General features: G+C 52.5%; 1 protein-coding gene across 1 annotated transcript in view; it reads right to left on the bottom strand.

Annotated features, from left to right (window-relative positions):
• The window catches only part of LOC311529429 (fer-1-like protein 4), a gene marked incomplete at its 5' end in the record, with an annotated part of 104,810 nt that extends 88,379 nt beyond the window's left edge, over positions 1-16,431 (bottom strand). Inside the window, 4 exons of the mRNA XM_084645404.1 lie at positions 8,703-8,802; positions 10,476-10,564; positions 13,644-13,699; positions 16,353-16,431. Of these exons, the coding sequence (XP_084501530.1) occupies positions 8,703-8,802; positions 10,476-10,564; positions 13,644-13,699; positions 16,353-16,431 (324 nt within the window). The remainder of the gene's footprint in view (positions 1-8,702; positions 8,803-10,475; positions 10,565-13,643; positions 13,700-16,352) is intronic.
• Between the last annotated feature and the right edge of the window lie 338 nt (positions 16,432-16,769).

The raw sequence follows: 16,769 nt of genomic DNA, 5'->3' as shown, positions 1-16,769 counted from the left end.
TGTTCTTAGCTTCCAGCTTCTGACTGCACCAAGCATTTAACTGCCCACTCCACGTGCCATATATCGACATCAAATCAAGCCTGCTTTTGATTTGGTCGACAGGTGAGAGCTTTGGCTTGCACTAAAAAGAGTTGGCATCCCAGATGTTCTGCTAAATCTGGCACGCAATTTTCACACCAGTCCCATTGCAATTGTGCGCATTGGTTCACTGCCCTCAACACAACCTCACATGTGACAGGAATGTATTGCTGCCCTGGCACCATTAGGTCAAGCTATCAACTGGATATTAGGACATGCCGCTCCACATGTCAGAATCAAGGCTGGTCAAGAAACATTCACCAGCTAAGACTATGCCGACGATGCTGTCATGCACTGTGGAGAGTATTGACAAGTTCGCCTACATAGGCTGCAAACAGAATTAAAGTGTTCACAGCAAACTGGACATCCTCCAACAAATAGGTCTTACCGCTCCTGCATGAAGTCCATGTCTCACCTGTGGATGCAAAAAATGTCTCTGCACGGAGAGACAGTTCAGGATCTATCAAAGCTGGGTCCTGCCTGTACTGCTATATGGGTCAGAAACCTGAACCCTCCTAGAAGCAGACTTGGAGCGGCTTGATACATTCCATATGTGTCATCCTCACCAAATCCTGAGCATAAAGTGGTTTGACTTTGTATGAAATGCCATAATCTTGCAGAGCTCTGGCCCTCCTCAAATCTCTCACTACATTCAAAAGCGGTTTTGTATGCTCTTTGGCCAGGTCACCATGACGGACAAAAACATCCCAGCACACCATGCTCTCAAACTCTCCTTGAATGGACACGCAGCCTGCTTTGGCACCAAGGCCCTATTAGGTCAGAGATTCTCCTCAGGTTCTGAGAGCTCTGACACTTCATATTCCAGAGCAGGCACCTCTCCAAGAAATGGAGGACCCATTCCCCACTGACAGCGCTGAGGAAAAGGTCACGTAAGACCAATCTAGACCACTCCAGATCTCAGGATGACTCTTCCACCTCCCCCAGGAAAAGCGTGGACCAGCATGGAGTCCACACAGATTGGCGCAGGTGCCTCTAAACCCTTCCCTGGTACCAAGTAGGGAGGTTAGAAACTCTGTACCATGACTCCGGTTCCAGCCTCTGGGTGTCCATTGAGACCGGTACCAGTGAGGGAGATGCCAGTACCGTTTCCACATCAGCAGCATATCAGGCAGCTACAGACCACCCCTGCCTTTCAGTCCTGACCTCTCCTTTGGTCCAGGACTTTGCTAGGGCTGCATCATCTACAGCAATGGCTCTCAACCTTTCCAGACTACTGTACCCCTTTCAGGAGTCTGATTTATCTTGCTTACCCCAGGTTTCACCTCACTTAAAAATTACTTGCTTACAAAATCAGACAGAGAAATACAGAAGTGTCACAACACTATCACTGAAAAATTGCTGACTTTCTCATTTCGTCTGTATGAAATCTTAGTTTATACTGACTTTGCTAGTGCTTTTTATGTAGCTTATTGTAAAAATAAGAAAATATCTAGATGAGTTGATGTACCCCCTGGAAGACGTCTGTGTACCCCAGAGGCACGCATACCCCTGGTTGAGAATCACTGATCTATAGCCCCATCGACTGACTGAGCTCCTGAGCCCTTGCGTCTGTCGGCACCACACCCCAATCTTCCCCTTTCACAGGCTGTGGAGGCAGGGCCGGTACCGGGATCAGTATGGGGGACCTCGGTACCGGGAAACATTGACACTGCAAAGGCTTCCGTGGCGACTTTCACTGGCCTCAGCATCGGTACCGTCAGGCACTCCGGTACTGCTACTCACTTCGGCACTGACACTGCTTCCAGCATCAGCATACTCAGTACCAGTGGTACTGCTTCCGTCAGCAATGCCCCTTCCTGCCTCCTTCTGGCAATGGAGGAGTCAGACCGGTGACTCACTCCCTGTGGTCTCGCTCCGCCCTTATCTCTCGGATCCCAAGACTCCTCTGCGTCTGAGTCGGGATCATCATCTTCCTGCTCTCCATCACATGACCAGCATCAGGGGCCGTTGACAGCCCGTTACAGGTATTAGAATTGGCACATGTCTTGTGGTCAAGATGGAGGCCACTGACCTAGCACCTACTGGCCACCAATGCCTTATCCATGTCAGTGGCCTCCATGGATTCCCTGGGATGCTCCTCAGTCCTGCAGGCCTGGCACCAGCAGTCCTCCTCCCTGCAGAGCCTTCAGAGTCGTCAGGCCCTATGCTACCAGCACTCCCAGCTATCTTCGAGACACCACTGACTTCCTAAGGAAACTACAATCCATCGGTGATCTTCCTGAAAATACCATCCTGGCCACTATGGATGTAGAAGCCCTCTACACCAACATTCCACACAAAGATGGACTACAAGCCATCAGGAACACTATCCCCGATAATGTCACGGCAAACCCGGTGGCTGAACTTTGTGACTTTGTCCTCACCCATAACTATTTCACATTTGGGGACAATGTATACCTTCAAATCAGCGGCACTGTTATGGGTACCCGCATGGCCCCACAGTATGCCAACATTTTTATGGCTGACTTAGAACAACGCTTCCTCAGCTCTCATCCCCTAATGCCCCTACTGTACTTGCGCAATATTGATGACATCTTCATCATCTGGACCCATGGAAAAGAAGCCCTTGAGGAATTCCACCATGATTTCAACAATTTCCATCCCACCATCAACCTCATCCTGGACCAGTCCACACAAGAGATCCACTTCCTGGACACTACGGTGCTAATAAGCAATGGTCACATAAACGCCACCCTATACCGGAAACCTACTGATCGCTATTCCTACCTACATGCCTCCAGCTTTCACCCAAACCACAACACACGGTCCATTGTCTACAGCCAAGCTCTACGATACAACTGCATTTGCTCCAACCCCTCAGACAGAGACAAACACCTACAAGATCTCTAGCAAGCATTCTTACAACTACAATACCCACCTGCGGAAGTGAAGAAACAGATTGACAGAGCCAGAAGAGTACCCAGAAGTCACCTACTACAGGACAGGCCCAACAAAGAAAATAACAGAATGCCACTAGCCGTCACCTTCAGCCCCCAACTAAAACCTCTCCAATGCACCATCAAGGATCTACAACCGATCCTGAAGGACGACCCATCAATCTCACAAATCTTGGGAGACAGGCCAGTCCTTGCCTACAGACAGCCCCCCAACCTGAAGCAAATACTCACCAGCAACTACATACCATGCAACAGAACCACTAACCCAGGAACCTATCCTTGCAACAAAGCCCGTTGCCAACTGTGCCCACATATTTATTCAGGGGACACCATCACAGGGCCTAATAACATCAGCCACACTATCAGAGGCTCGTTCACCTGCACATCTACCAACGTGATCATCATGTGCAAGCAATGCCCCTCTGCCATGTACATTGGTCAAACTAGACAGTCTCTACGTAAAAGAATAAATGGACACAAATCAGATGTCAAGAATTATAACATTCATAAACCAGTCAGAGAACACTTCAGTCTCTCTGGTCACACGATTACAGACATGAAAGTTGCGATATTACAACAGAAAAACTTCAAAACCAGACTCCAGAGAGAGACTGCTGAATTGGAATTCATTTGCAAATTGGATACAATTAACTTAGGCTTGAATAGAGACTGGGAGTGGCTAAGTCATTATGCAAGGTAACCTATTTCCCCTTGTTTTTTCCTACCCCCCCCACCCCCACTGTTCCTCAGACGTTCTTGTTAAACCCTGGAAATGGCCCACCTTGATTATCATACACATTGTAAGGAGAGTGATCACTTTAGATAAGCTATTACCAGCAGGAGAGTGGGTTGGGGGGAGAGAAAACCTTTTGAAGTGATAAACACCCATTTTTTCATGGTCTGTGTGTATAAAACATCCTCACTGCATTTTCCACTTTATGAATCCAATGAAGTGAGCTGTAGCTCACGAAAGCTTATGCTCAAATAAATTGGTTAGTCTCTAAGGTGCCACAAGTACTCCTTTTCTTTTTGCAAATACAGACTAACACGGCTGCTACTCTGAAAACAGTCGTCGTCCCATCCAGGTCCATCAGCCCTGGAACAGGATCTGGCTCTGGCCCACTTAAAGGTCTCGTCTTCATCTCCAGACAATGCTGTACTCTCTGGCTCTTCCTTCCCTTCGGCACCGGAGAACTTTAAGGCCTACCAAGATCTTTTGTGTAGTGTAGCTGCTTCCCTTGGAATCAAAGCAGAATTCTTGAAAGATACCAACCAGAAATGAGTGGCTATCCTGCAACCATCCGCCTCAGGGAGAGTCACCCTTCCTATCAGTGATGCACTCCTTGAACCAGCTAAGGCCCTCTGGAGCGCACCGACTTCAATACCACCTGGAGAAGCACTATTTCATTCCCACACAGGGATTTGAGGGGTTTTACTCCCATCTGGCCCCAAATTCCCTAGTCAGAACTGCAATGAATAACAGAGTCCAGCAGGGCAGGGTCAAGTCCACCTCTAAGGACAGGGACTTTAAACAATTGGATCTCCTGGGCAGAAGATTTACACCTCCTCTTCCTTACAGTTGCGAATTGCTAACCAGCAAGTCTCGCTGTCTCAGCACTATTTCATCACTTGACCAGCTGTGTCAAAGTTCGCAGTCCAGCTGCCCAAGGCCTCCCAAGAGGAACTTCAGGCATTTGTCACTGAGGGCTGCTTGGTGGCTAAGACGTCCTTGCAGTCCGTGCTACATATCGTGGACACCTTGGCCACTGTGAGGGCAGCTTCCTGGCTACACAATTCGCGCATTGCCCCCGATGTCCAGCAAGCCATCGAGGATTAGCCCTTCGATAGCCAAACGCTATTTTTGGACAAGACCGATGAGATGCTCCACTCCTTCTGGGACTCCAGGGCTACCCTCTGGTCCTGGGGTGTGCATGCTGGAGGCGCAGAGGTGCTACTGTGGAATTCAACAGCAACAGTAGTATCATCCACAGCGCACGTTTGCTCAGTCTTTCCCTCATCCGAGGCAATAGGACAACCCAAGAAAGAGGGATAGAGACCACAGGAGAAAGCAGTCAGGTTCAGGGTTCAGACAGTTCACACACACTCCCTTGGCACCCTCCAAGCGTCCATTTTGACTCCTTGGTCCAGAGCACTGTTCCAGTCATTGCTTTTCCCAGTACCGCGGTGGTGGGCAACCTCTGGCCTGCGGGCAGCCCATCAGGGTAAGCTGATTGCGGGCCACGAGACTCGGCTTCTTCCCCACAAGGCCCTGCCCATCGTTTGCTCCTCTATGCCCCCTCCTGCTGCTTGCTTCTCTCCGCCCCCTCCCCTCGTGCAAGCAGCGGGGAGGCCTCAGGAGGAAGAGGCCAAGCAGGGGCAGGGCCTCAGGACAGAGCAGGCAGGGGGCGGGGCCATGGTCCAGACGCTGGGGCCTACAAAAGATTAATCTGGCCCTGGCTCCTTCTTCCTCCTTTCCCCCCTCAGTGGACAGGCTAGCCCACTTTCACATTGCTTGGGGCTCCATCACCACCAAGAGCTGGGTCCTAAGCACCAGCAGATTGGGATCTGCCATCCAGTTCCTCTTCACACCTCTTCCCACCCTCCCTCCCCGTCCTTCTGGGGACCCTTCTCACAAGATACTGCTCCTCAAGCAGGTCTGCTCTCTAGTGGCTTTGGGAGCAGTGAAGGAGGTTCTTGTTGCAACACTGCAGTCACAGCTCCTACTCCCGGTACTTCCCGATACCCAAATCCAAGGGAGGGGTGAGACCTACCTACCTTTGCGGCCTCAACAAATACATCAGGTACATGAGGTTCCAAATGGTCACACTATCGACTGCCCTCCCCACGTTGTCTCAGAATGACTGGTTTGTGCTCTGGACCATCAGGACACCTAGGTTCATGTGGTGATTTTGCTGAGCCACAAAGAGTTCCTTCAATTTGTCATGGCAGAGCGCCACTTTCAGTGCACAGTGCTCCCATCTGGCCTCTCTTCTGCCTCCTAGGTTTTTACCAAATGCATGGTTGTTGCTACAGCGTAGGTCAGGAAGGAGGGAATTCACATCTTCCCATGTCTGGATGACTGGTTACTGAAGGGCAGAGCCACAAAGGAAGTTCTCACTCACGTCGGCACCACGCTATGCTTGCTTGGCCTTCTGGGTCTCATGTTAAACACCGGAAAGTCGACCTTGGCTCCCATTCAGAACATTGAGTTCTTTGGGCCCCTGTTAGGTTCCAAGATATCGAGAGCATTTCTGCTGACCGACCATTTTCAGACCATTCAGCAGCTTTGCCTCAGTCTGTAGTCTCAGCCTGCCACGATAGTCTGGACGTGTCTGAGGCTCTTGGGCTGCATGTCCACTTGCACGCAGGTGGTCCAGTTTGCAAGGTTGCGCTTTTGTCCCCTTCAGATATGGCTCAGGAGGTCTCATTCCATATCAATGAGCTGGAGCTTTGGGCCATCTACAAAGAATGCTGCGCTTTTCAGGACCATATCAGAGACTCAGTGGTTCACATATCCACTGACAATACCACTGCAATGTACTATGTGAACAAACAAGGGGAGCATACTCCAGGTCGCTCTGTCTAGAGGTGATCAGGCTGTGGCTGTTCTGCTTTGAGGAAAATCTCACTCCCACAGCTGTTCACTTGCCCGGGGTTCAGAATCATCTCACAGACCATCTCAGCAGGTATTTTTCCCTGAGTCATAACAATCTAGGTTGCTATACAGCAAGCGCAAGAAGAGATTTCCCATCTTTATGCAGTAGGCCTTTCCCAAGTTTGGAGTGACTGTTTAGCACTGGCTGAGGGGACCTGCCAGTCAGGATCGAATGAACAATTAAATGAGCTAATCTCCAGACACGTGAGGTTAACGTAAAGTTCTACTGCAGGCAAAGGAAGCGTAGCCTGTAACTTCAGCGGGAGAGATCTTGCTCCTCTGCAGCACTGCGAGTTGTGGAGTGGCAACTGGTATTCCACAATTAGGTTTCCAATCTAAGTGCTATTTTACTCCGCAACCACAATTGACCCAAAAAGTCACATCAGCCTCCAAATTGTTACATTAGCCCTGGGACTGGGGTAGAATCTCCCTGCTAAGCTAGAAGTGAATTGGACAAGCGGTTCATGGATAATGGCTCCATAAAAACCCCGTGTTAAATGCAGTTCCAGCAGTGTAACTTCTTTATTTGACCATTTGTAACAAAAAAAAGCCAGAAGAAGGAGAGAGATCTCTGGGTCCCCTCCCTCAGATCCAGGGCCAACCCCAAAACATAGCTAACGAATGCAAAATTACGAACTGTGTTATCGTTTTCCACTGTGGTGAGCTTAGTCCAGGATGCCCAAGGGCTGCTGGGAACCTGAGCTTCCATGTAGTATGGAGGCTCAGTGGGGGCCATTGCCACACTCCTGAGCCTGAGGCTTGCTGGGGGCTCAGCCCACCCTGGAGCCATAGAAGCCAATGCCGATCCCCATCAGCCTTAGCAGGCTACTTAGTCCCCCGGGAACCATTCGGGATGTTCCCAATGTGCCGACACATCTGGCAGACAGATCTGCTTCAAAGAACTTCTCAGTGTCTGTCTCTGCTGCTGCCTCATCATTCTATATTTGCTCCCACACTCCAACGCATTGTGATACCTCCCAGCTTCTCCCCAGCCACTTCTCTGATTAGGCTGCCCACATTCCAGCCTCCCAGTCGCAAATGAATACCTTTGCTACCACTGAGCCACACCCCTGGCAGAGCTTCCAGCTCGAAACTGACACATTAATAAATCCTCTCTGTGTTTGCTTTGTAATTGCTCGTGTTTCTAATTCACCATCCATCTAGTTCCTTTGAGCCCCCCTGGCTCCCAGGACACACGGTCTGTCTCAGAGAGACCCAGAATGAAAATGAACAGAATTCCCACGTTTCTACTTCTTTCAATCAAAATCATTTTCTATTACAATTTTGTACTTGTTTCTATTTTTAAAAACAAACAGCCAGTCCTCAGCTGGCATAAACTGGTGTTGATTTACATCAGCTGAGGGGCTGGCCTCTGGCCTTGGTTCACAGTGACGTCCCCATCTCCATGCAGCTCTGCCTCTCTGTCCTTAACTCAGATCCCAGTCCTCTGACCTGGTTGGCCAGGCTGCCTAGTAAGACCTCATAGCCCTGCGCTATGGTTCAGCTTTAAGCAAATTCAAGGATTTATACACACTCGGGCCTATTTAGTATCAACTAATATGATAGATTGTCAATGTGAAAACTAATGAGCCACAAAAAAGCCACATGTCAGCAAGAGCAACAGGAAGCACCTGGGATGACCTCAGTTCAGATCATAAAGGACAGCACAGCAGAGTAGCCTCTAGCAACGTCTCATTACAACTGTTATTTGGTGCATATTCACATAGAAAAATGTCCTAGTCAATAGGCTTGGAAAAGACTCCACGAGGCCATATCAAGCCCAGCATTCTGCAGGACTTTTCAGTACCTCATTCCCAATAATGTCTTGTCTAAACTGTTCTTGATCTCTGACAGGATGAGGCCTTAACCAAGTTACACAGAGTTGCTGGATATTTTCTGATATGAGGAAATCAGAGCACGGGAGAGCAGGACAAACTTTAACAAGTCAGACATTTGCTGGCTGTGCATCTGGGACCCTGCTGGTGTCCTGGTGCTCTCTCCTTTGGTGCTTTCTAACATCTAACCAATGCTACGATAACCACATGCCTTACCCCAGTGATGCTGTGGTTCTTGTCAACGAGGGCCTCTCTGAGGGTCAGGCGTCCAGATGTCACTAGGTGCTGAAGGCTGATGACTAAGGTACCAAGCAGTCTACAACAAAACAACAGTCAGAGGGGGAACATTCCATTGTGGTTTCAGTCTCAGCTAGTTATCAGAGCTGAGGAGGTAGCTCATCGTACAGTCTCCACCCTGACAACTCACATCGTGGTTGTATCTATAATATTACCAGAGTATTTCCTGGAGGTCTGTTAGTATATAGGCCTGAGATAGAATTTTGGGTTTGACTTTTGATACTCTTATATCCTATACTAATGTATGTGAACAAAGAACAAAGACACTGTGTGTTACATCTTCCCACAAACAGATGGAGGGGAAAGAAATAAGAGATAGGGTAAAGACATTACAGGGATGTTGTGATTATCTCAGAACCAAACATTACAAAACCAGGAACTGTAGCTGTTAAGGCCAGATGGGACCGCCATGATCTAGTCTGACCTCCGGCACAGCATAGGCCTGAGAACTTCCCCCAGAGGTTCCTGCAGCAGCCCAATGCTTTGTGGTTGAGCTAGAGCAGAATTTTTTTTAAAAACCTCCAATCTGAAGGTGACAGAGAATCCATCACGCACTTGGTCAGCTGTTCCAGTGGCTAATTACCCTTGCTGGTGAACTTATTTTTAGCCTGAATTTATCTAGTTTCAGCTTCCAGCCACTGGATCTCGTTATGCCTTTTTCTTCTAGATTAAAGAGCTCCCTGATATCAGAAATCTTCTCTCTTTGCAGGTACTTAGAGATCATGATCACACCATCTCTTAATCTTCTCTAAATAGATTGAACTTCCTAAGTCTCTCACTGTAAGGCAGATTTTCCAGGCCTCAGGTTATTCTTGTAGCTTTTTTCTGAGCCCTTTCCAATGTGTCAACATTATTTTTGAACAGCAGAACGATGCGCAGTATCCAGTAATGGGCTCACCAAAAATGTTGTATATAGAGGTCACTACCACCTCCCTAATCCGACTCAATATTCTTTAGTTACAACATCTCACTGGGAACTTATGTTCTGTTAATTATCCACCGTGATCCCTAAGTCCTTTTCAGAATCACTGCTTTCCAGATAGTCCCACATCCTCTAAGCATGACCTATGTTCTTTGCTCCTAGATGTATGATCTTATATTATAAACTGTATGTTGTTTGGGTTACCAAGCAACCCAGATCAGTCTAGATAACTGATCTGCCCCCATCATTACATACCACTCTGCCAGTATCTGTGTCATCTGCCATCTTTACCAGCAATGATTTTATATTTTCTTCCTGATCATAAAGATATTCAAGAGCATTGGGCCAAGAACAAGACCCCTCTAGAAACCCCTTCGTTAGATGATGATTCCCTATTTACAATTGCATTTTAAGATCTATCAGTTAGCCAATTATCAACCCATCCAATATGTGCTACATTGATTTTGTACCATGTTAAGTTTTTAATCAGACCGTTGTGCGGTGCTAAGCCCAGCACCTTACAGAAGTCGAGGTATATGACATCACCAGGGTGCCTCTCTCAACCAAACCTGCAATCTCATAAAAAAATCAAGTTTGTTTGACAAGACCTATGTTCCCTAAAACATACACACGCTCACTGGCGTTATGTTCTGATCCTTTCAGTCTTTCCCAACTGCATCCCATATCAGGTTTTGCGTGATTTTTTCTGGGATTAATGTCAGGTGAACCAGCCTCTATTTACCCAGGTCATCCAGTTTACAAGAACCTACCTGTTACTGAAAACTTTACTGCAGTTGTAAACTTTAACTAGCAGCATCTCTTCCATAATGAGCTTCCCATAATGTGGCCAGCGAAAGAGCTAAAAACAAACACAAACATACGGTGAATTTTCAGAGCTTCTGCAGCACCTCACAGACACAGGGGATCACCATTAATTCTCAATTTGTCCCCATTTCCTAGGGCCTAGGGTTATTTTCCTCCCAACGCTCCCACTCTAGTGAGAGATTCTGTAATAAACCCCTGGATGAGTGAGAATATACACCCCATTGGCTTCACGGCCCCAGAGTCTTCTTTGGGGTAGAGCCTTTCAGTGGTGGGCACCTGAGGAGCTCCAGGGACTCGAGCTCTTTGCCTGGTCTAGCCAAGCCCTAGAACATGAAGACCCCATGTGTTCCAAGTGAGAGCTGGGACACCCACTGCCTTCCCCTCCTCGCCCTTCCACTGGGCGTGAGGCCCTGTGGAAAGACAGCTAGTGAGGGGTTGCGGGGCTACAAAATAAAATTGCTAAAATATAAATTGCAAAATAAGCCCAATTCCATCCCGCAGCCAAGAGCGGAAAAGGAGAGGTGAGCCAACTGGAGGATGAGCCAGGTCACCTGGCCCCCAGCACTGCCCCAGGGCCCTGCAGCGCTAGGCATGGGCTGGGGGGACAGAGGAGGGAGACTGACTATTCTGGGCAGCGGACATTCTCCCTGTTTAGGTCTCAAGTCTCCTGTTCCCATGGTTTTGCTGGAGGTCTAGTTGGAGGACTCAGAGAAGTGAACTGGGACTTCTTTAGCCTTATTGGAGGGGGCTGGGTGCTGAGTGTTTAACAGAGCTTTCCTTCACACTGTTTATTCAGGCACTTGAATTAAACAGGCAATAAAAAAAACAAATTCAGTTCAAAGTGTTTCAAATATTAGGCCTAAAGCTCCCTCTCTCTCCACCACTTAGCTGTGCTTACCTAGGGTCTCTGATTTCATAAGCCTCCCAGCTCTCCAGTCAGCCCTGGAGTCTACCAGGGAAAAGTGGGGTGAGATCTGAATTCCCAAAGTAAAAACAAGCAGAATCCCCCCTCTGGCTGAAAACCCTGCCTTTACACCCTATAAAACAGGGTGTGCACCCATTTCCCCACCTCCCCTTGTCAGCCACCCTCACCCTGAACTTGCCCCAGGTCCCAGTAGTGACACTTCTGGGACTCAGCCCCGGGTAGGGCTTTCTGGCCGCTCCTGTCTATATTTAGCATTACTCCCTTCCGCATTTTCAGTTTCTTGATAACAAACACTGGAGAGGCAGGAGGGAAGTAATGTTAAGTACAAACAGGAGCAGCCAGAAAGCCCTGCCAAGGGACTCCAGGTGTGCTGAGAACATGGCCCAGCCCCCCGGGGTCACTAAGTGCCACCGCAGAGCACTGTGCTGGGCATGAGAGGGCAGCCCACACAGAGAGAGGGCAGGGCAGGCTGTTCCCCAGCCAGGGGCCGGCTGCCCTGTGCGCCCTGCTTCCCTCTGTGGGCCCCCAGGGCAACGTGCAGCTTCCAAAGCAGCAGGTTTCCCGCCACGCTCTGACGCTCTGGGTCCAGCTGGACTCCCCAACCCGGAAAGGAGGCTGCGTTGCACCGCTCCCCACACCTGACAGCCAGATTCGGGGTTCTCTCGCCTGGGAGCCTCAGCCTCCCGCAGAACCAGGGCAATGGGGAGTCGCTTTCACCACGAACCGGCCAACTCATGCACTCAGCGAGGCTGTTCCTGCCACAGACTGAAAAGGCTTGCTGGGCCCATCCCTCCTAGAGGAGCGTGGGCAGGGCCGGCGCCCCGCCTCCAGGCGCCCCTCACAGCACAGAGACCTGGGTGAGGAGGGGCTGGAGCACTGTGCAGGCAGGGCCAGAGCCGCCTCTGGGATCCCAGCTCTCCAGGGACTGGGCAGGTGGGTGTGAACAGCCCCCGAGAGAGGGAGAACCTGACCCTAAGGAGCCGGGCAGCTGTGCAGCCTGTAACATCCATGGACCACACCTGCCGTTTCCATGGTGTGACTGAGAGAGCCTCTCCTACCCGCGCCCCCCTCAACTCCTCCTCTCGGCCACCCCTCGTTCCCCATCCCCTCCCCTGCCCCTCCCCTCCTCTCCTTCGCTCCCCATCCCTTCCCCTCTCTCACTCCCCATCCCTTCCCCTCTGCCGGACACCCCTCGCTCCCCATCCCCTCCCCCGGCCACCCCTCGCTCCCCGTCCCCTCCCCTCCCCCTCGCTCCCCATCCCTTCCCCTCTGCCGGACACCCCTCGCTCCCCATATCCTCCCCCCAGCCATCCCTCACAATTAACCAGCCCCGCAGCCCAAGCTCCAGGAGCCCAAGCCAGCCAACAGGGTCAGCTGCAGCTGTCTTACTGCAGTGTAGACAGAACCTACAAGGCCTCACTACCTATGAAAATCTGGCCCTTGGATACTAGAAAGCCTGCGCTTATCGAAGTCAGCGGGTGCTTCCCTCCGCGCCTTCCTCCAAGAGTCACCATGTCAGCGTTAATGACCGTGCTGCAAACCTGCAGGGGGAAGGACGCGTTCCTTCACACCCCTCCAACGGCCCAGTGAGACCCAGCGCACTGCAATGAGACAGCAAGGGGAGACACTGTCCCCCTTGCTTCAGCTTGCAAGTAGCACTGGTCTCTAGGGGTGCATCTGCACCGCAGCAGGGAGCGAGCCTCCCAGCCCGGGGACACGGCAGCCGGGCTGGTTATTTCTCTATTTATAGCTTGTAAATGACTTGGGATCTTTCCTCTGGAAACGCCATTGTTCTAGAGCTGCAGGTACATTGCTGCCGGGGTTGAGGAGCTGCACCTCCTTGCCAAGCCCATGACATTCTTTTGTGTTTGGTAATTTTCTTTTACAAAAATCCATTGAATGATAACTGACACCCTCCCACCCCCGCAACCCCATCTCCACCCTGCTCCAGGACTCCACGGGCCTGAGGTTGCAGTGCGGGGCTTAAGGACTGCCTGGAGCTGAACCCTTCTTGGCCATTTGCTTCATTTCAGAGCCCCAGGACAGCAGGACTGAGTCAGGCTCCTTACAGATCCAGCTCATCTGGTCACCGCAGGGCGAGCCTGGGCAGGGCTTCACCAAGGATATGAAGAGATGGCTCAGCCTAGCCCCGCACACTGAAGACACTTGCTGTCCCATGCTACCTTACCTCTCCGAAGACAGCTTCCTGGCCACAGCGAACCTTCTTCGTCTTCTGAATAAACCCTGGGGAAACAACACACGCAGAATGTTAAGACAATGGTCACATGCAGTGTTTCCTCCTCCTGGTTCTGGGCCCCAACTGCCAGGAAATACAAAATCTGCCAGTTGAGAGGCCAGAACACTTAGCTATGCCAAAGCTGTGCCTAATTCATTAAGGGCCCAGTGCTGGAGTGCTCAGCACATCTCAGGACTGGGTCTCATGTTCATTTCAGCTGTCCCAGGCTGCAGCATGTGGGTACTGGCTAGTGTGTGGGGACCCAGGGACTCCTGCTGGAGCTGAAGCTCCCCTCCTCCATCTTCCAGCAGAGGGAACCATGGCAGATTCGATACTGGGGGTGTTTCCCTGCCATCTCCTCCCTTCAGCACTAAGCTGATCCTGATCACTCCCACCTGGTCCCTGGGCCCCCCGCAGCCCATATTAAGTGAGCTTCCCCAATGGGGCTACTGTGCAGGAAAGCCCATAGATGAGTCACAGGATCCATTGGCTCCCATGGTGCAACAGGGCATCCATTATGATTAAAAGATTTCCACGGCTCTGGGGTGCTGTGCAGTGCAGGGCTAGCCACTGTGCTCAGACACTGCAGCACCCAGGCCTATAGAACTGCCGCAGAGAGAGAGGGAAAATGCTGGGATCGGCACAAGACGGGTTGCAGAGAACAAGCCATGAGGCCCAGGCAGGGCTTCAATTCACGTGGAGCTGTCCGGAGCAAAGCTCCAGTAAATATTTGCAAATCCACAGGGCAGAAGCCCCAAGCTCCAGCACCCCCAGTAGGCCAGACGCCCTGAGCCCCAGGGCTCCAGGAAATACTCTATGAGAATTTAAGCACTGGGCATAGGACTTGTTTGCACTACAAAATTAAGTCAACGTAAGTTAAGTCGGTGTACAGCCACCACAGTAATTACAGTGGTACTTCATGTCCATGCTATACTCCTTCTGTCCCATCCTCACCAGGAGCTTTCATCGACTGAAGTGGGGCATTGTGGGGCACTGACAGCTGGAGCCCTGGGGCTGACAGCCTCAGCTGTAGGCACAGGGCTCACATCTGCCCTCCCCACGCCCCCACCCCCCGCTGTCAGGCAGGTGCCAGTTCAGGGCTGGCCTCCCTCCCCCAGCCCTGAGCTGTGAGCCCCCATGGGCTCAATTTCACAGCAGGGAGCCTACCAGCCGTGAAATTGACATTTTTGTCAGTTTCATAGCTGCTATTATTTCACATCTGGGCTCTGGCTCCAGCTGCCAGCCTGTAGGGGGCTCACAGCTGGAGCCCACAGCCCACCCCAGGGCTGTCTGCCAACAGCCAGTGTAAGTAATGCAGTGTCTATACAGACACTGTGTCGCCCTAACCACATCGACCGAAGTACTGCGCCTCTCACCATAGGTCAGTGTAGTGGGGGTCTTAGGTCGGCAGAGGCAGCATTGAGGTGTGGACACTGACGTAAGCAGCCTTATGTCGACCTAACTCTGCATAGGGCAGACCAAGCCACAGGCCTTCCCAGAGGGATATGGCCTGCTGGAAGGGGGAAGGAAAGGGGGCTGCGGCAGGGAGATGAGACCGGCTGGGAGCGGAGGCAAGGCTGTAAGGGGATGAGACCTGCTGGCGTAAGGGGACAGGCTGCTGTCAGGGACATGCCCTGCCAGGGAAGTGGATACAGGCTGTTGTAGGAGATGGGGTGCTGGCTCCTCTCCTCTGCCGCTGAACCACTGCCGGGGACTGTACAGCTCCAAAGCCAGTTGGGAGAAAACAGCACAATCTGCAGATACGCTCACCCCAAGCCCAGCAGCACCAAAACCAACACTGAGTCCAAGGTGCTGGCACGGAAGAGAAAAGAAGCAAGATCCCTGCCCAGAGCCCTGGCCATGGTGCAAAGGGCCCCTCACCAAACCCCAGGCTGCTGACGCTCAGCGGCAGGTGGGATTGAGACCCAGAGCGCTGAGGAGATGAGACTGGGCAGCTGAGCTAGAGGAGAGCCTGGGAGCAGGAGGGTTTCTCCACGAGAGGAGGCGGGGAACCAGGCAGCGCAGAACCCTGGGCAGGGGCAGAAGATAGAAACTGGCCTGTCCCCATAATAGACCTCTGCACATTGCCTCCCAGCCCCACAGCACACTGGCTCCTGGGGGCCTCCCCACCACGGACTAACATCCCCTCCTGCACACTGCAACCCCCGACCCCCGCACCCAGATCCCCCCCTGACTCCCAACCCCCATCCCCATGCACCAGAACCCAGACCCAACCAGCTACCAAACCCCCCCCCACCGGCACTCAGACCCCCCCAGCTACCAACCCCCCTCCCCCCCATGCTCTAGCACCCAGCCCCCCGACCACCAACCCTCCCCTGCGCCCCAGAACCCAGACCCCACCGGCTACCAAACCCCCCCTGCGCCCCGGCACCCAGACACCCCCCGACTACCAACCCCCCCGCGCCCCGGCACCCAGACACCCCCCGACTACCAACCCCCCTGCGCCCCGGCACCCAGACACCCCCCGACTACCAACCCCCCTGCGCCCCGGCAGCCCCCGACTACCAACCCCCCCTGCGCCCCGGCACCCAGACACCCCCCGACTACCAACCCCCCCGCGCCCCGGCAGCCAGACACCCCCCGACACCGGCTCCGCTTGCGCCCCTCGCGGGGTTTGTCCGCCCGCGCCCCGCGCCGCACCTCGGAAGCTGAGCTGCACCTGCCGCTCCCCGGCCCCCGGCAGCTGCGTGACCCGCTTCACACTGACACTCAGCGCCATGCTGCTGCCCCCGGCCCCGGCCCCGGCCCGCTCCGCTCCTGCGCTGCGCTGCGCCCGGCCGGTCCCGGCCCGGTCCCTCGCTGACTCACCGCCGGGACGCGCCCAGCAGGTTGGGCCGCCTGCTCCCCTCCCGGAAAGTACACATGGCCCTGCCCGCCCCCTCCTGCCCCTCGCCCGCCCCCTCCTGCCCGGCCCTGCCCGCCCCTCGCCCGCCCCCTCCTGCCCCAGCGGCCCGCGCTCAGCCCCACTGCCCCTCGCCTCCTTATCTGGGACCGGGAGCAGAGGTAGGAAGCGATGCAGGGAGGGTAGCTCAGGGGTCTATTGACCCTTCTAGGACC

The sequence above is a fragment of the Lepidochelys olivacea genome, assembly GCF_965140295.1.
Source record: "Lepidochelys olivacea isolate rLepOli2 genome assembly, chromosome: 13".
Taxonomy (NCBI): domain Eukaryota; kingdom Metazoa; phylum Chordata; order Testudines; family Cheloniidae; genus Lepidochelys; species Lepidochelys olivacea.
Note: the sequence above shows the minus strand (reverse complement) of the source record. Positions and strands in the feature narration are given on the sequence as shown.